At 37.3% G+C, this 20,097-nt stretch overlaps 1 protein-coding gene across 1 annotated transcript; it reads left to right on the top strand.

Annotated features, from left to right (window-relative positions):
• Window positions 1-15,763: 15,763 nt before the first annotated feature.
• On the top strand, window positions 15,764-19,768 carry LOC106426516 (casein kinase 1-like protein HD16). Its single transcript, XM_022707999.2, has 15 exons — window positions 15,764-16,299; window positions 16,397-16,599; window positions 16,691-16,760; window positions 16,852-16,907; window positions 17,059-17,130; window positions 17,277-17,371; window positions 17,451-17,517; window positions 17,596-17,725; window positions 17,811-18,029; window positions 18,103-18,245; window positions 18,598-18,772; window positions 18,865-18,955; window positions 19,042-19,199; window positions 19,276-19,464; window positions 19,560-19,768. Exons 1-15 carry the CDS (start codon window positions 15,994-15,996, stop codon window positions 19,617-19,619), a joined length of 2,034 nt encoding a protein of 677 aa, XP_022563720.1. The 5' UTR covers window positions 15,764-15,993; the 3' UTR covers window positions 19,620-19,768.
• The last annotated feature ends 329 nt before the right edge of the window (window positions 19,769-20,097 follow it).

The raw sequence follows: 20,097 nt of genomic DNA, 5'->3' as shown, positions 1-20,097 counted from the left end.
GTTTTTCAATTAATTTTTTTTTTAACTTTATAAAAAAATTCATTTTTTCTTATATGTATATGTTTTTTGGAAAATTTTAAAAAGGAAATTAAATAAAAAATAAATAATAGTATTTTAAATATAATATTTTTAATTCATTAAGGCTATCAGTGTAATCAACCATCGTGAGAGTTAACGTGAGAGCGACACATAGGAAAATGACTTCTCAATTATGCGCCTAGGTCGATATAAAACTCTAGCTGACTTCGAGACATTAGGCCGATGTCTATTTATTTGATGGATCTGTTGAGGGATGCAATCCAACTCTAGCTATGGGTATGACTGTAGGAATCCGTTAAAAAAAAAAAAAAAAAGAATGGTCGAGTATCTTTGTGGTGGTCGAGTCGCGGGTGATAAGGATCGATCGAGAAGCTTTGAAGTACGAGGTGGGCGAAGAAGTGATCGTGGGTGAACTATGAGTCGAATAAGTTGCTCGACCATAGTTAGAAGATGTCCTAGATTGATGAAACAAACGTTTTGGAAGCACAACATTTTTGGAAGCACGACGGTTTAGAAGCTCGACGTTTGGGAAGAATGACGTTTCTTCATCACAAAGTTTTCTCGGAAAATCTTCGTATCAGTAAAATATTATTCTGGAGACATAATAAGTTGGAAGCAGGACGGGAATTAAGCACGATGGGAAGCAATCACGACAGGATCAAAGCACGACGGGAAAACCCGAAATTGGGCGAAAACCCTAATTTCGGTATTATGGAATTCTTCGAGGAAGCCGGAAGTTCGCACTAAAGGAAAACAGGGGGATTCTGATGGCCGAAATCGTCGGAAATTAGTCGGAATAGACCGATTCCGATGAATTTCCGACGAACCTGTCCGTCGGTATCGTTTTGTCGGAAGAAAAAAAATTCGTCGGAATTTCGTCAGAACTTCCGACGACTTTCTGACGAATACCGAGAAACGTCATACTGACGAACTTCCGACGATATTACGATGCGGACACACGAGACCAAAGTTCATCGGAAAACTATGTACCGACGGAGAACGTTCCTCGGACAATTCCGACGTGGTGGATTCCTCGGTGTATTCCGACGGACAATGGTCGTCGGAATATTCCGACGGACAATGGTCGTCGGAATATACAGACGAATATTTGTCCGTCGGAATATTCCGACGAATATTGGTTCGTCGGTAAATTCCGACGGATATTTGTCCGTCGGTATATTCCGACGACCATGGTCCGTCGGAATATACCGAATTATATAAATTTTAAAAACGAATTGATTTTGCAATTTTATATATTTTTTTATATTAATAAATTAAAAAAATCAGAAATTTAAAACTAATAATATTATATAATTTAAATTCATACAAACCGAAATAGAAAAAAAACATTCAGAAAGTTTAAAATTCATACAAACCGAAATAGAAAAAAAAACATTCCGAAAGTTTTAAAAAGCAAAAAAAACTAAGATGAACTCGAAGACACCAAGCGATCTAGCTTCTGCATTATCTCGGTGTTGAACTTCTTCTGGGATGCCAACTCAGCCCAGATAGTGGCATTCTCCGAACGGATAGTGGCATTCTCCGAAAGGATAGTGGTGTTCTGCTCCTCCAATGCCCTAATCCGTTCATCTTTGTCATGTAGCTCCTCGAGAATCATGGGATCGGCATACGGAGCTTGGGAAGAAGATGCCGGATACGAAGAAGCACGGCGGGCCAACCCAACTAAACGGCCTCCTTTCCTTTTAGGAACCGCCTACAAAAATATTTAAAGTACGTAAATAGGGACAAATTAGTAATCGACATTATAAAAAAAATATATTAATAAAAAAAATTACCTTTTCAACCATCTCATTTATTTGCAATAGAGACAAGTTGGTTGAAGCTCCCGTAGAGTCGCCGTCATCAGAGAGAGGCTGAGATTGAGAAACTATTTCAGCTTCCACCAAATCAACGACACCTTTGATCACGGGGTCCTGAATTTGACCCGTCGTCTTGTTAGTGTGAGCCACCTTAATGAGTTGGAGACGATCAACGGGATTACCGTCATTTGCTTCGATCTAAAAAAACCGCCATTATTAGCCAAGGAATATATAAAATATTTATTTAAAAAATATAAAGATAAATAATAATAAAAAACTTACAAGTTCATCCTCCTTAGTAGACATAGAGCAAGCGCCGAGGTTGTGCACATACATACCTTTCCCGCCACGATCGCTCTTCCGGTTCTTGGAGTTCCTAGAAGACGTCTCTGCAGTTTCTTCCTTCTCCCAATGAGCTATCAACTACTCCCACACCGTCCCGTTGATGAACCGTGGCCTCTTGTTCTTCTGCCAAACTGTCTTCCACGCGTTTATCTGCTTTGTATAAGAGTCCATGGCCTTTTCGTTGAATTTCTTATGGACTGTTTCCGTAAGATCGGAGTGCCAGTTGAACTCTTGCTACAAAACAAACACAATTTAATAAGTAAATATATTAAAAAAAATGTAAAAACTTTAAAAAAATAAAGAGTTACTATACCGCAAACTGACGAAACCAAAACTCTCGTTCGTCGGAAGGGATCACACTCCACTTTGGATATCCAAAACGGAGCATGGAGTACATCATCTGGTTGATGCTCCGGCTAATGCCATTTTCCGACTTGGTGAACCTTTAAAAAAAATACAAGTTAGCAAGTTAATTAAAGGAAAAAAACATAACGGTACAAATAAAAAAAAATACTAACCAAGTGCTATATCCTCGTCGTGGGTTGGGTTGGAGAACCGGGAGATGCTCTCGACCTGGTTGTTGAACCAATAGATGAACCGGCATGACCCCCGGATCCTGTTGAGCAGCAGCGTGAGGGGCAGCGGGAGCTGGAGCGGGAATATATGCGGGAACCGAGTCATGAGACGATCCCGATGCACGGGAACTGCTCACCGAACTACGTCGAAGACGGGCTGCGGGGCGGAGTTCATCCTCGGCCCTAAAAAAAAATTAATACATCAAACATATTTTCAAATCGTTTCTATTTTTAATGTTTTTATTTATATATTTACAAAAGGTTTTATAAACGTTTTAAAAAAAACTATTAAACCTTTTATTATACATAGTTTATTACTAGAAACTTATAAAAAATAATAAAAAAATTTAAAATTTTTTATTATACATGATTTATATATATATATATGTATACACAATTATAAAAAATTTATAAATGAAGAAAAATGTTGTTAAATATTTATAAATTTTTTTAAAAAACATTTTATTATACATAGTTTATTAGTGGAAACTTATAAAAAATTATAAAAAAATTTAAAATTTTTATTATACATGATTTATATATATATATATGTATACAAAATTATAAAAAATTTATAAATATAGAAAAATGTTGTTAAATATTTTTAAAAAATTTTAAAAACGTTTTATTATATATATTTCATCACTGGAAACTTGAAAAACGTTTTTAAAAATAAAAAAAAACGTTTTAAAAAATCAAAAAACGTTTTTAAAAATCAAAAAACGTTTTTAAAAATCAAAAAATGTTCCAAAAAAAACTAAAACAACAATCCAAACAACAATCCTAACTTATATATCCTAAACTATCCATTCAATCCTAAAATTTTCAATCAAACAACCTAAAATCCGAGATCTAACTTCCAAAACCCTAAACAATTGATATAAAAGAAGGTTTGGGATGATTCTTACATGATTTGGGGCTTGGGGAAGAGATATGAGGGTGAGAAGAGGATTCGCCGGTGAAGAGAGGTGGAGAAGGGCCGGAATCGCCGGAGAGATGGAGAAATCGCCGGAGAGTGTTCGTTTTGAGAGAGAGAGGCCGCGGAGATAACGAAGAAGGAAGAAGGAGGGTTATTATATCCGAGGATTCCGACGGACACGGGTTCGTCGGTATTCCGTCGGTATAATTAAAATATACCAAATGCCGATTCGCGAAAATTTTCAAGCGGTTTGGTTCTCCCGGGCAAATTGAATTTCCGACGGAATGTGTCCGTCAGTATATTCCGACGGAATGTGTCTGTCAGTATATTCCGACGGAATTCCGACGACTTAGTGTTTAGGGTGTTGATTTCAAGTTTCTAAATGCAAAATCCAAATCTTTGATAATATATATAGTATTTGCATAAAGATTTAACAATAAAAATGTTTTATAACACGATTTTACACAACAACATTTTTTGTAGTGTAAGCTTATATGAATATGATTGTATAAGTATATTATGTTAAGATGAGATGTTATGAAAACAATGATATGCATACATAAATATTTTAATGAGTTGTTATATTTGAACGGTTGCGATCTAATACTATACTAAACACTTATTATGTGTTATTTTCATAGTTTTGGCATCTAAATTTATAGATTTTTATGATTGAAATTTTATAGAAACACATGTCGTCGGTAATTCTTTGGAATATACCGACGAATTACCGACGACCTTTCCAAATTTCAATGAAACCCAATGTCGTCGCTATGTCGTCGGTATATTGCGAGGGATTTCCGACGGACCAATAAAAAAAAAAAAAAAAACTAATCAGAATCTTCTGAATCTTCATCAAACTCCCCAACCTCGGCTTCTGGCTCTGAATGTACGACAGCATCATGTCCAAACACAGTCAAATTCTCAACGAGTTGAACATTTTCCAAATCTTCAACTGCCTGGGCGTTGCTGGTAGACTCTGGTTGCAATGGTTCATCATCATCAGAAGTTCCATCCACTCGTCCTCTTGGGTTGATTTGCGTTACAGTAACCCATGGATCGTCTCTGTACGTCACCCGAGGGTAACTGATGTAGCACACCTATACATATCAATTATATAAGTATTAGTAAAATATATAACATTAATTAATTATATTGGTAAAAAATTATGAATAGATTGACATACCTGATCAGCTTGCGAACCAAGAATGAAGGGATCATAATATTGAAGTTTCCGCCGCGAATGAACTGATGTAACACCAAACGCATCAATCTTCACTCCTCTATCTGGGGTGGTGTCATACCAATCACAATAGAATACTACACAACGCAATCCAACCATTCCAGGAAATTGGATTTCCAATATTTCTTTTATGTTGCCGTAGTAGACATCGTCACCAGAAGAAGATGAAACACCAGCATCATATGTTGTCTTAGAATGACCTTTCCTTGTGAATGCATATCCTCGCGTACAAAATTTAGGATATGATTTGACCACATAGTTTGGTCCCTGCACAAATTCGCGTATCCAATCATCGAACACAAGACCTCTGGCCAAACCATCATTCACCTATAAATTAAAAACATATATGATTGAAAAGTTAATTAGTTTATATATATTAAATTTAAACTAATCATTTGCATAGGGTAATATGATATATGACTCACATAACTACGAAGCCACGCAGCAAATCCGTTATCTCTAAGTTGTCGAAGCTCATCTTCTGTTGCATGCCTGTGAGTCATACGCAACTCCGCCATATATACACTATATACAAAAATATTATCAATATGAAATAAATTTATTGAATATTAATCTAACAATAAATGAATAAATATTTTTACCTCTCATATTGTAGAACATCTTCACAGTTGGTGAGCAAATATGTTTGCAAATGAGCGTGCTCAGTGTCCGTAAGTCTCCGCTTCGTGAATTTTCCACTAAGTCGTCCTATTTCCTTGAACATGCTTGGGACAGTAACATGATATGTTGCTCTCTCCCCTCTATCATCATGCCGAGCAGGTCTTCGGTGTTTTGTATGCACTTCTGGTGGAAAATAATTTTCAGCAAAGATTGCAGTTTCTTCATTGATCACCTGTGCCACTATAGATCCTTCCACCCTGCTTTGATTTTTGACCATCTTCTTCAGATGATGCATATAACGCTCAAAAATATACATCCATCTGTACTGCACAGGACCACCAAGTTCCAATTCTCTTGCGAGATGAATAGCAAGATGTTCCATTACATCAAAGAATGATGGAGGAAATATCTTCTCAAGGTTGCACATGCTGACTGGTGCGTTTGTCTTCAAATTATTAATACCCTCTTCAGTCACTACTCTGCTGCATAAGTCGCGGAAGAAAACACTAATCCCTACATAGATAAAAGACATAATTTTCGTAAGTATTAAGTTTTTATAAGCATAATTGTTAAATATAAAAATAAATTAAATTGTAAAAATATAATATACCTGCAATTGCTTCATGAACATTACGTGGCAATAATGCTGAAAAAGCAAACGGAAGGAGGCGCTGCATAATTACATGACAATCATGACTCTTCAAGCCAGTAAACTTTCCTTCGCTTCTATCAACGCAGTTCCCCAAATTTGATGCATATCCGTCAGGAAATTTCACTTTATCTGTAATCCAATCAAAGAACTCTTCTTTTCTAGCACCATCCAGCCGATAAATGGGAAAAGGGGCCGTACCGTTCTCATCAACGTGAAGTTCAGAACGATCACAAATATCGACTAAATCCAACCTTGACTTCAAATTATCCTTCGTTTTACCTTGGATGTTAAGGACTGTGTTCATCAGATTATCGAAGAAGTTCTTCTCAATATGCATGACATCTAAATTATGCCGCAATAGATGACTCTCCCAATATGGCAGATCCCAGAAAATACTCTTTTTGTGCCAGTTATGTAGCTCTCCAACCGCATTGACTCGAATGTTTTCATGTCCACCTACATCTGGCGTCCTTTCTGCATCAAAATACCTAAACTGCTTCAACAAATCTTTCCCACTAACTTCCTCAGGTGGACCATCAAACACCTGCTTGTTCTTCGTAAACGAAGTCTTACTCCTGCGGTATGGATGATCAGGTGGTAGAAATCGTCTGTGACAGTCAAACCAACACGTTTTCCTTCCGTTCTTTAGTTGGAAAGCATCTGTGTCATCTTGACAATATGGACATGATAGCTTCCCATGTGTTGTCCATCCAGATAACATACCATATGCTGGAAAGTCACTTATTGTCCACATAAGTACTGCCCGCATCTGAAAGTTTTCTTTGCACGAAACATCGTATGTCTCAAAACCATGCGCCCATAGTTGTTGCAACTCATATATTAGTGGTTGAAGAAACACATCTAGTGATCTTTTAGGATGATCTGGCCCGGGGACGAGAATTGAGAGAAACAAAAACTCTCGTCGCATGCACAAGCTCGGCCGTAAGTTGTACGGTGTCACAATAACTGGCCATAGAGAATACTGTCTTCCATGCTTTCCAAATGGGCTGAAACCATCAGTAGATAATCCAAGATAAACATTTCTTCTCTCTTCCGCAAATTCTGGATATGTTGACTGGAAATGTTTCCAAGCCTTCGCATCTGAAGGATGTCTAATCTCACCATTTGTGGAATGCTCTGCATGCCATCTCATTGCTTTTGCTGTGCGCTCACACTGATACAACCTCTTCAATCTTTCCGTCAAAGGCAAATACCACATTCTTTTGAATGGGATCGGAACTCTTCCCCTCGTCTCCTGATAACGAGGTTTCCCACAAAATTTGCATACATTCCGTGTCTCATCCGCTCTCCAGTAGATCATGCAGTTGTCAATACATACATCTATCACTTCATACGGTAGTTGAAGACCTGCAACAAGTTTCTGAACCTCGTAGTATGAACCCGGTGCAAGGTTATCCTCAGGTAGAATACCTTTGACAAAATCAGTAATCGCATCCATACATTCTTCAGCCAAATTATAGTCTGTCTTAATACCCATTAATCTAGTTGCAGATGATAAGACTGAATGACCATCTCTACAATTTTGATACAAAGGTTGTTTTCCTGCATCCAACATGTCAAAAAATCTCCTAGATTCGGGATTTGGTTCTTCCCCTCTATAATGATCATGTACCATCTGCTCAGTACCTACACCATAATCTATATCCGTTCTAGATTCTTCTAACCTAATATCAGGCTGAAGTTCACTAACAGGCTGAGGTTCGCTAGTACTACCATATTCATAACCAGTTTCCCCATGAAGGTACCAAACTTTATAATTACGTGAAAACCCTTTCATATACAAATGAGTCCAAACATCAAATTCTTTTATAACCTTATTATTATTGCAAGAAGAGCAGGGACATCTTAACATACCACTTTTTGCATCCGGTTGCTGTTGAACAAGCCTCATGAATTCTCCAATCCCTTGAACGTATTCTTCCGTAAGCAAATTGGTGTTCGGATCCAAATGAGGTTTATCCATCCACGAACGATAATAAACTTCTGAAGACATGATTTTCACGGAATTGTTATGACTAAAGAGAATGAAGAGAGAATGAAGTGTGAATGAGTTGAATGAGGAGGGGTTGTATTTATAGGAAATTGCTTACGGCCCTCCGACGACTTTCCGACGAAATTCTGACGGATGTAAAGCAGTCCGTCGGAATTCCGTCGGTATTGTCCAATCTCAAACGGCTATACAACGGTCATATATATTTGTCGGCAACGGTCACATGGTTCGTCGGAAATTCGTCGGAAAATACCGACGGAATTCCGACGACTTTACTGTTAATCGGAATGTCGTCGGAAATTCGTCGGAATATACCGACGAACTTCCGACGACTACAACGGTTACATTTTTTATCGGAATGTCGTCAAAAAGTCGTCGGAAAATTCCGACGACCCTTGTTTCGTCGGAATTCCGTTGGAAATGGCCGACGGAATTCCGACGACTTCATTTTTTTGGATTTGGTCGGAAATTGGTCAGTAATCCGTCACAAATGTCCGACGACATTTATGTCCGTCGGAACCTCCGTCGGAATTCGGCGTGTTTTCTTGTAGTGTCGGGAAATATTTTTACAGGATATCAGAATTCATCTGGAGTCTATTAAAAATATTTAGAGCATCAGAACGGGAGCGTAAAAATATTTGGGATTGATCACGGGTTAGAAATTTGCCGGAAGGGTAAAAAATCGCGTAAACCGACCAAGAAGCTCGAGGTGTCTCTACGTATAAGGCCAAGACGTGATAATTACCTTCTAAGCAGCTGGGTGTCTACATAAGCTCGAGGTGTCGCCGTGCATGGAGGCAGTACATGCAGCCTGACATGTAGAAGCACGAGGTGGATCGACCAAGCACGAGGTGTCTCCGCGCATGCAACCGAAGCATGCTGATCGACATTTGTGTACTGGTGTGGCTTCTTGCATGCACTCCAGGCATGCATCCTGACATGTGGGAGGAGTGGTGGCGTCCTGCATGTGTCCTGGACATGCAGCCTGACATGTGGAGCACGAGGTGCCGCCGCGCATGCGTCCGGAGCCATGCGAAGCGACACACGGGCTGCCACCAACCTGAAGCTGATTGGCTGGTGTCTTCAATAAATACCCCACGACCCCAGCTCATTTATTCACATCCAGACCTGTCCAAACCAATTTAAAAACGTGAGAGAGAAGTAGAAAAAGAAAGCAAGTGATTCCGAGCTATTTCGAGAGTTTTAGAGAGTTTTCGAGGTCAGTTCTACTGATTTCGAGTCAGCGCCTAGGGACGGTTCTGTCCAACTGAATTTGTCCAGGCCACTCAGTTCCTTTGATGATCAAATGGAGATGCTGTCCGGAGTTAGTTCAGTTTTACGGGTTCAGATCAGTCGAAGTTCTGCTCGATACTCCGCCGGGAAGTCCGAAGAACTGTCCAGAAGCTAAAAGAGGTTCTGTCCGAGTCAAGATCAGTTTGTCGAGGCCTGTCAGTTTCTTCATGGTGAAGCCGAGGTTGTGTCCAAGACAAGATCAGTTCAGTCCAGTCCAGTCAAGGCGTCCCTTGGGTTTTGGCCAAGTTCTCTCCGATCAACCAGCTGCTTCTCGCCTAGAACACTGTGAGTTGGGTTGTGTGAATTCTACTTGGAATTTAGGGTAGTTTTGTGAGTTGGTTTTGTTTGAGTTCCACTTGGAACTTAGGGAAGATCGAGTATTCATATAGAGTAGAATGCTCACATTCTTGCATGGTAGAGTCCTTGGGGTTATTTATTAAACCGGACTCAGTTTAGCACGGGCTAGCTGAGATGAAATGGAATTAAGACTGAGATAATAACCTGACTAGGACGAGGATGCATCATGACTTATATTCTTGCGTGTTGATATGGTTGAGTGCAGGTTCTCGTTATCTTTAAAGATAGTGTCGTAGCATGAGGCCGAACTATCTGGGTAACGGTTTGATTGAGTAGATTGATTGAGTAGATTTAATTAAATGCTTGCTCGTTTAATTAATCTTTTTGATTGAGGTTAGTCATCTCTTGGTAAGGGAGTGACTAACTGGTTGAGTTGTTTAGTGATAATGTTGTTGTTTAGGGATCTTGGCCATATAGGCCGATCTCCTGGTTGTGATGTTGATAGTACGGGTCCTATGCCATATAGGCTGGACTACGAGTATTGGGTTGATATTGTCGTAGACTACTATATATTGTTTAGTTTTGGGTTGGAGTCTTGTCCCTTAGGTCTTTCCTAGGGATAATTGTGTCGAGTGTGTGTTATGCCGACAGCAGGTGCGAAACCCGCCCATGCTAGGCATGTTTTGGGGTGGACTAGTGTTTCCTCGCCCTCGTATTCAGCGGGTTCAAGGAAACCCCTTATTCGCTGGATCGGGAAGACTCAGATAGACGGGGTCATGGCCTATGGCTGAGTGATTACACGACGGTGTAATGTGGCAGTGACCCGAAGGACTGTGGGCTGTCGCACGGTGACCCGAAGGACTGTGGGCCGCGGTCGGTTGAAAGTTCCTTCTTCTGGCCTTTGTGGTAGGGAGATAGGATATTGCCGATAGAGAGGATGAACACGAAGTCACTAGGGCCCAGGTTAGAGTGTTGTGTTAGTGTGTCGTAGAGGGTTATGGAACCCTCGAGATAATGTAGCACTGATATTCGGTGTTACGAGTAAGATCAAGTCATTGGTAGTTACTATCTTATTATTATTATGATTGTGTTTGGTTGTTGATTGATTTGTTTGCAGGTTCTGACATTAAGTCCTAAGTCTGGTACCAGACTAGGCTTGGTGTGTATTTGGTTAGTGTAGGCCTGACGTTGGCATGTATGTGTTTGAGGGATTGCTTGTGAAGGGTGGTGGATATTAAAGCTATGCGGTATCATTGGTTGGCCGATCATGTTCTTGTTTGATTGTTGGTCGACCGGCTCATGATACTTGTATAGTCTAAGTATCTAACACTACATGAGTATTGAACTCAAGCGTATATATGGTTAACTAGGGATTGGTTGTTGACTAGTTTTAATGCATGTTCCCGTTACTTGAAGCTAGATTATGGCAGGAGGCCAAGTCTAACTTAGTAACGGTTTGCTTAGCCTTAGCTTATATTGCATGCTAGGGCTAGATTGATTGTTATTTTGGGTTGTATGGGTTAGAGTCTAGGTTGCGGGTAGAGGCCACCAGCTCACTGAGTAATACTAGATTACTCATCCAACTCCGTTGTCCTTTTTGCAGGTCGCTTTAGGTTAGGATGATTGGATAGCATGGTGCTGGACGTTAGGACCGCCGGTGTAGATTTTCATGCCTTTTGTAAACGGTATTGTGAATTGTGTTATGTTGACTCGATTTGGCATTAGGCTGGGTCCAGTCTTGAATTATTCAATGTATGAATATTTCTTAAATCAATAAAAGTAATTGTTTTATATGCGCTTCATGAGTACTCTGATATTTGACTAGTCCGGTCTAACACAACGTTAGGTCGTGGTACGGGTTGAAAAGCTTTAGGCCTCGATCTAACGGAAAACGCTAACTCTTGGTACAGGTTGCAAAGCCTTGTGCCTTGACGCAGCCGGACGTGTTAGTGGACGAACTGGTCGAGTTCGTGGAGTAAATTTTGTGACTCAAGTCATTTCTCAAACATCAGGACAGCTGATGGAGCCGTACATGAGTCTTAAGGGACACAAAAGACATAGACTCTTGTGCATGTCTAGATAACATTTCATATTCGTTCTTACCGTTGTAAAACAAATAGGTTGCTTTGCTTGCTGGTTAACAGAGGAAAATAGTCATCACTTACACAAGCGTGACGTTAGCATCGTTTCAACTCCTCATCTTCTGTGATGAGATGGAACACATCTCGTAACAATGTCCCGGTGGAGGTAGTGGTAGTAGGCACGGAAACCTGATATGGGCAAACGTCTGTAGGAGAAGAACGCTTCTGGATTCAAAACAACGATTGTCACTGCAACTAATGCTTCAAGTTGTAGATGATGTATTGAGACTGTATAGATTCAGTGGAAAAGTCAAAGAAAAAGAAAAGCCAAAGTAGCTTGAAAAAAATATATGCAATACGGTACCTTGGAGAAAGGGAAAGGTAATTATGCATTTCAATTCTGCTATTAAATTAGTATAATTATCAACAATTTATTATAGATATGTGCAGTGATAATAAAAAAAATCAAAATATTATTTTCTAAAATAAAATTTAAATTTTTAAAAAAGTTATTTAGTTTTTAGAAAAATATAAATAATTTCTTAAATTTTATTTTATTTTTACCTTATTAATTTTTATTGAGAAAATATTTTATTTATGATTATGTTTATTTTAATATGTATGTATATATGAATGAAAAATTTAGTTATTTCATTTGAGTGAAAACATATTAAAATAATAAAATTTATTATTAACTTGAGAAAATATTAATTATGTTTGTAAATTAATTTATTAATTAACTTAATGAGTTGACTAAAATTCATTCAAAAACATATATATATGGTAATTTAATACGAATGGGTTTATTATTATGATAATATAATAAAGCATAATTCAAAATCTTTTGGTACGGTTCCAATTGGTTATGATGTATTAACCATTTAGGCAATGTTCAAATATTTATATAGTTTTGGTTTGGTTCAATATCTTCTAATTCGGATGGAAACCGAATATTTGTTGCAGGCCAAATATAGACAAACATCGTTGTTGATATGTTTTAAAAATTAACAAACAAAAAAAAGGAAATTGTAGATGACCTTTTATACAGGGTGATCACACTCACGTCTCCATTAGGGTATCAATAGTATAATACCAAATCAACAAAAGAAGTTATGGAGGATTATTACAAATTTTATCAACATACTGAAAAAAAAAAGAAAATTCGATATCAGAAATAAAAGGCCTTAGGCATCATAAATTGATGAGATGAGAGATGTCTATACGTACATCGGAGGTGTCAAAGACAAGTATGGAGCTGAAAACATTGTATGGAGCTCCTCCTTGCATCTCAAAGCTAATTGAAGGAAGCTTCTCTTCATCAGTGCTGCGAACAACAAAGCAACACACGCATAAATATTCCTTCTTAAGTCAAATGTATGTAGCCTACGCACGATGATATAATAATGTAGCAGAACTCAAAGAGAATTTTCAAACAGCAACACTACACACGCATCAATATTCCTTCAAATTGATACATTACTAAAGTTTCCTTCTTAAATCATATGTACTGATGTATTTAGCTTAGGCACGATGATGTAATAATGTAGCAGAACTCAAAGATACTTTTCACTCTTGCTACTTGAAGATGGAACTGCACAACACAACACAACACAAAACATATCAGTACATATGTAATCAGTTAGTAAACTCTGGTAAAATAAGGTTTTTAATTGTTTCAAACAAAATTTATGCATTTTATTGGCATTCACTTGTGTAAACTGTTCGTAAGATGATCACTTTCTAAAACCAAAACATTGCTCACTTTCATAACCATCTCTGCAAAGTGAAAATGAAAACTTAAACATACACTCTTTGGTTGTGGTTTCATTTGAAATATACACTAAATGAAAACATAACATGTAAACAAACAATATATGCATGAATATAAACAGAAGCCAATATAGTTAATTAGGTAGGTATGTCTGTGGTTACATCAGTGTAATATGACCCGATCAAACATCCAACTGCGGTCCCATAGTCAAATATCATGGTGAATTCTATTTCCACCGTCACACTTCCCACCTTGAATTTGGGGATGGTCACATCATAAAAGGGTCTGTGTTCAGACATGTGAATATACGTTACATATCAGAAATTACTTATTGAATTACAAAATTGAAGAAAAAGATGTAATGGGAGAGATTACGGAGAAAGAACACCACTACTTCTTCGAATAACCCTACTTGGAACTCACTACATCTGCAGCCACCATTTGAGTGCATTGTATATTAATAAGTGTCAACAGTTTCATGTCCAAAATAACAGAGGGAAATAGTATACGAAGAATGTTAACTTTTTTGTAGAAGATCAGCATCTAGGCGGGAGCCTAAAGGCTGCATAGAAACATACACGGTATGATCCACGATTAAGAAACATCACTCATGCGGTTCCTAAACCTTTAAAAATGAAGAATAGAACTAAAACTGAAATTAAGAACTGAATGCCAAAGGCTAATAAGAGATGTTCGGAGAAGCACATATAAACTTTATAAACTATTTTTGTATATTTTGTATCTAAGTTTTGAAAACAATGTTTTATTATACAAAGATATTTCGTATAACCTAATACTTGTTAAAGGTCGAAATTCATCGATTTTTAATTTCATTTATAGTACTTTTACATTTTGTTGTTAAACTAACAACTTTTGTTGGATGTTTTAAATTTTATTAATTGTTAGTGTAATTACAGACAATTTTTGTTTAAAAATTTCTGTCTTTGGGCAGATTTTCAAATTCTTTTAGCATTTTTTCTATACTTTCAAAACATTATGGTTTTGAATAGTGACAAAGAGAATGAGAAAGAACATTCAATTTTTTTATCATTCCTATAAAATTACACTATTTTAAATAATAAATATTTACATTCCTTCTGATTCCTCTTTTTGTAGAGAATAATAAAACAAAATTATTTTTTCCTAAATTTGAGAATGAACATTCATTCCACTCTTTCCTATTATTTTATTCTCTTCATTATTTTTCTACATGTTCTTGGTGTTTCGAAAATGATCACCAGTTATATATTTTTAATAGGTTTATTATTTAACTGAACATTTTTGTTTGAGACATTTATTTTGATAGCTTAACAAAAATGTATACTTATTTTTCTCTAAATTCAACAACCAATTTATAGTTAATTTATTACATATATATTACATTCTCATATGTTAACTAATATTTTTGGTGATTAAATTAAAAAAAATTTAAATAAAAATTATATAATTATTAAATATATACATTCAATTAATATTTACTAATTTATTTTTAATAAAAAAATTTAATTATCCACGCGAAAACGCGGATTTGTTTCCTAGTATATTACTTAAATACATTTTTCATCTAAATTTATTTCATTTTCCAGTTTTTTGTTTCTTTCGCATAATAATAGCTGATGTGAATTTTGTTTATTCTAAAGATTTAGTTAAAAGTTCACTAATGGTTTTATACCAACCTATTTTGATTTAGAATTCTAAAGAATACAATTTATCATTAACTATGTAGATTAATCGAAACGAATTTACATAAAATTTTAGCATGATGTAAACACATGATGATGCAAATAAAACGTAATTTTTTATAAAACAAATAAAATTACAGGTTCCTGTGTCATCTTATAATAATTTTCATAAATTATAATAGATAAATTGGTGTTTCCAAAAATGTTGTAGCTGAGAATGGTATAATAGATATTTTGTTTATTCACTCACATTATTGTCCTACAAAAAATTTTTTTACTCGCATTATTATTATTTTCCTTTATCTAATTGTTATAATTTTAAACACACAAAAAGGAAATTTCTTTTGTTTCCCTTCACAAAGGTAATATCTGACGTGGCACAAATACCGCCTGTTTCAATCCCCTCGGTCCATTTTTTCCCATCCATAACTTTTCTTTCCTTTCATCATCTCAACAGAACCGAAAGAAGAAACCTAATCAAAAAACACTTCTCATCAGCCAAAAAAAAAAAAAAAAAAACAGATCTGTAATTAAAAATCCCAAATCACTTTCCAAATCCGACATGATCCAGACCCTCGTTTCGATCGGACTATAATGATCGGACAACTCTCTCTGTCCCGTCTCGAATGCATGGGGTTTGAGCTATGCCTGAGCTTCGCCGTGGAGCCCGCCGCCGTGGCCGTGTCACCGAACCTCCAGCTCTGAATCAACAGGACAAGAAACAGAGGAGGAACAAAGCAGTTGCTGTTGCTGTTGGAGTTACGGAGAGGCCGAGGACGAGATTAGCGGCGAGGAAGTTGAAAGAGGAAGATAAGGCAACCAAAGAGGTAGTAGTAGTGGTTGAAGAAGAAGAGAAGATAGTTATGGCGATTGGTAACGATAGTGGCGGCTCTAACAAGGCGGCGGCTGCTCAGGAGGAAGAAGGAAACACTGCTCCTTTCCCTGAAAGGGTAAAGCTTTGTATATGGTTATGGTGCTGGATAATCATATATATGTATTAATTCATATCTTTGGTATAATGTATAATGATTCTGTTTCTTTTATCAGGTCCAAGTTGGAGGATCGCCACTGTATAAGGTTGAGAGGAAGCTGGGGAAGGGTGGTTTTGGACAAGTGTTTGTGGGACGTCGTATTAGTGGTGGTAATGATCGTAGTGCAGGAGCTAGCATCTTGGAGGTTGCTCTGAAGTTTGAGCATCGAAGTAGTAAGGGTTGCAACTATGGTCCTCCACATGAGTGGCAAGTGTACAAGTGGGTGTTCGATTCTCTCCTTTACGCCTGATTGTCAGGTACTTGCTTGAGTTGAAATGGGTAATCAACGTTTTGGTTTTAATGTGAACAGCACCTTGGGTGGCAGCCATGGAGTCCCAAGAGTACATTTCAAAGGGAGGCAAGGAGACTATTATATTATGGTACTTGATGCCCCATTTCTCTTCTCTCTCTTTTCCTGATTTTCTGATGTCAGTATATCATTGATGGTTGATCCTCATTTTTGGCCTCCAGGTTATGGACATGCTCGGGCCGAGCTTATGGGATATATGGAACACTTCAGGGCAAGCGTGAGTAACTACTCTTCATTAATGAATAATAGCTAATGTACTTTTTTCATTAATTAATTTTGTTTGGTTTCTTGCAAATGCGACATTAAAACTCCATCACTGATTGAAAATGTGACTTGCCCTAACGATTCTTTTTCCTTTCTCTTAACAGAATGTCCTCAGAAATGGTAGCTTGCATTGCAGTTGAATCACTGTCCATCCTTGAAAAGATGCATGCAAAAGGGTTTGTAATTTTTTTCTTCTGTTTTTGTATTTATCCAAGTTGACTAAGGTTCCTTCTTACATCTTTTTGAGCTTTTGGACCTCTAATTTATTATGTTTTATCTTTTGTTAACTACCCTAACAAGTCATGGTTTGCTTCGGTTTCAGTTATGTGCATGGAGATGTTAAGCCAGAAAATTTCTTACTCGGCCAGCCTTCAACGTCTCAAGAGAAAAAGCTCTTTCTTGTTGATTTGGGACTAGGTCGGTTAATTTTACTCTCTCTGTGATTTTTGTTAGGTGTTTATTAACCTTTCTCACCTTTATTTATCTAACTTTTCAGCAACAAAGTGGAGAGAAGGTGGTAGCGGACAACATGTTGAATATGATCAACGTCCCGATATGTTTAGGTAAATACTTTTCCAACTGTTACCTAATTGCTAATCTTTACATTCAATCTTACTCTTCTCTTGAATCAATATCCGTAGGGGGACAGTAAGATACGCAAGTGCACATGCTCACTTAGGGAGAACTGCTAGCAGAAGAGATGATCTCGAATCATTGGCGTACACACTGATCTTCCTTCACCGAGGTAGATTGCCATGGCAAGGATATCAGGTACCTTCAGAACTATATATTTTTGTTTTCTAGAATGATGTTTCTCTCTCTCTGCTAAATCCTTTTCTCTTGCTCAAATTTTCAGGGAGATAACAAGTCATTCCTCGTTTGCAAAAAGAAGATGGCAACATCGCCGGATATGCTTTGTTGTTTCTGCCCTCCTCCTTTCAAGCAGTTTCTTGAGATCGTGGTGAATATGAAGTTTGACGAGGAGCCTAACTATGGGAAGCTAGTCTCTCTGTTTCAAGATCTCTTGGGGGAGAATCCAGCTATTAGGCCTATTAACACAGAGGGTGCTCAAAAGGTGACGTTTTCATGCTGTTATATAGTCACCTTGGAGTACTTGTTTGACGTTTTGTATATGTTTCTTGTGATAGATCATTTTTCAAGTTGGACAGAAGCGAGGTAGGTTGAGCACTGGGGAAGAAGAAGAAGATGTCCCTAGGAAGAAAGTCCGTCTTGGAGTTCCTGCAACGCAATGGATATCGATCTACAATGCCAGGCAACCAATGAAGCAGAGGTAATTAATAATTATACCGTCAGTTAACTGTAAATGTCTTTTGATCTGTCCACTGCCACCAGTGAGAAGTCAAAGTAATTTTAACTTATTGGGTAAACTAGGTGTTTGCATAATAATTTTACAAAATATATATAAATAGATATATTATCAATTCAAATACCATTAGAATAAGTTATTGTTCATACATTCGAAATATTTAATAATAAACTAAACAACAAATTATTTATATATACAAAGTTTTTCATTAGAAGTCAAAGTTCGTAACTTATTGGTTAAATGGAGTTTGATTCTAGGCCACTTCAGTGTGCTACAGTGGAAAAGTTTTGGACTAACAATCAAACTGTGCAAATAGGTATCATTATAATGTGGCTGATATAAGGCTGGCACAGCATATTGAGAGAGGTATTGCAGATGGTTTGTTAATAAGCTGTGTATCATCATGTTCAAATCTATGGGCATTGATAATGGATGCTGGAACTGGCTTCACAAACCAAGTCTACGAACTATCTCCTGTCTTCTTGCATAAGGTTGGTCCACTCCAGTGTTTCTATGTTGCTTATTCTTTTTTGTGTTCTGTGAGAGGTGATCTTATGTGAGTGTAAACTCTGTTCTGTCTCAGGAATGGATAATGGAACAGTGGGAGAAGAATTACTACATAAGTTCCATTGCTGGTGCAGCCAATGGAAGCTCTTTAGTTGTCATGTCAAAAGGTATATACACTAGTGTCCGAATGTGTGGATGTTAGCCAATAACTATGGCTTATTCTCTGTTTTGTTTTTAAAATTGGGTATTGAAGGCACGGCGTATACACAGCAGTCTTACAAAGTAAGCGATTCATTCCCATTCAAGTGGATAAACAAGAAGTGGAGAGAAGGCTTCCATGTAACCTCTATGGCAACAGCTGGAAGCAGATGGGGTGTTGTTATGTCTCGCAACTCTGGCTACAGTGAGCAGGTTAGACTTTTGTCTTCATGAGATGCCTTCCTCTTCCTTCAGTTTTATAAACTCTCCAATATATATCTCTTTGCAGGTGGTTGAACTGGATTTTCTGTATCCGAGTGAAGGTGTCCACAGGCGTTGGGATGGTGGATTCAGAATTACATCAACAGCAGCAACGACCGATCAAGCTGCTCTAATTCTAAGCATCCCACGGCGTAGACTGGTCGATGAGACACAAGAGACATTGCGTACCTCTCAGTTCCCAAGCACACATGTCAAGGTGAGTAGAGTAAAGATTTACTTATCTTTGAGATTTGTTTTTGTTTCTACTAAGTTCTTATGCATTGTGTTTTTTTTTTACCTTTTGTTGTTCAGGAAAAATGGGGGAAAAATCTCTACCTCGCGTCGCTAAGTTATGGCCGAACCGTATCTTAAAATGTATTAGTAAAATTGGTTAAAAAAAACGAGAGAGAAAAATGTTTCTAAATCTCTGTTCCTATTCCTGTTGTGTCTATTTTCAGTTGAATTGTGAATCAATGTTGATTAATCACCAGTTTATCTTATACATTTCCCCTTTACTGCTATTTAATTTCATATAAAAAACGAAAGATATTTTTGATACCAGTATTATTATAACTTCACAACCAAATAATCTATATTTTTTTTGCTGTTGTCTCCATGCATGACTTGAAATGTTCAACGTCAGCTCCTTGTTGGTATTGTCAGCTGAGAAGAACAAAGCCAATTGTGGATGGTGATTAAGCGTCTCGACTGTCATGACCTGAACTATCACGACCGCTTATAAGGTGTGGTGGCTTAAGATCGTTGTTTTCTTTCACAACTAAGGCCGAAGGTTTCCACAAATCGAATCGAACTATCGGATAACCCTATAAGAGCCCAAGCCCAAACAAAC

The sequence above is a fragment of the Brassica napus genome, chromosome C1, assembly GCF_020379485.1.
Source record: "Brassica napus cultivar Da-Ae chromosome C1, Da-Ae, whole genome shotgun sequence".
In the NCBI taxonomy this organism is placed as follows: domain Eukaryota; kingdom Viridiplantae; phylum Streptophyta; class Magnoliopsida; order Brassicales; family Brassicaceae; genus Brassica; species Brassica napus.
Note: the sequence above shows the minus strand (reverse complement) of the source record. Positions and strands in the feature narration are given on the sequence as shown.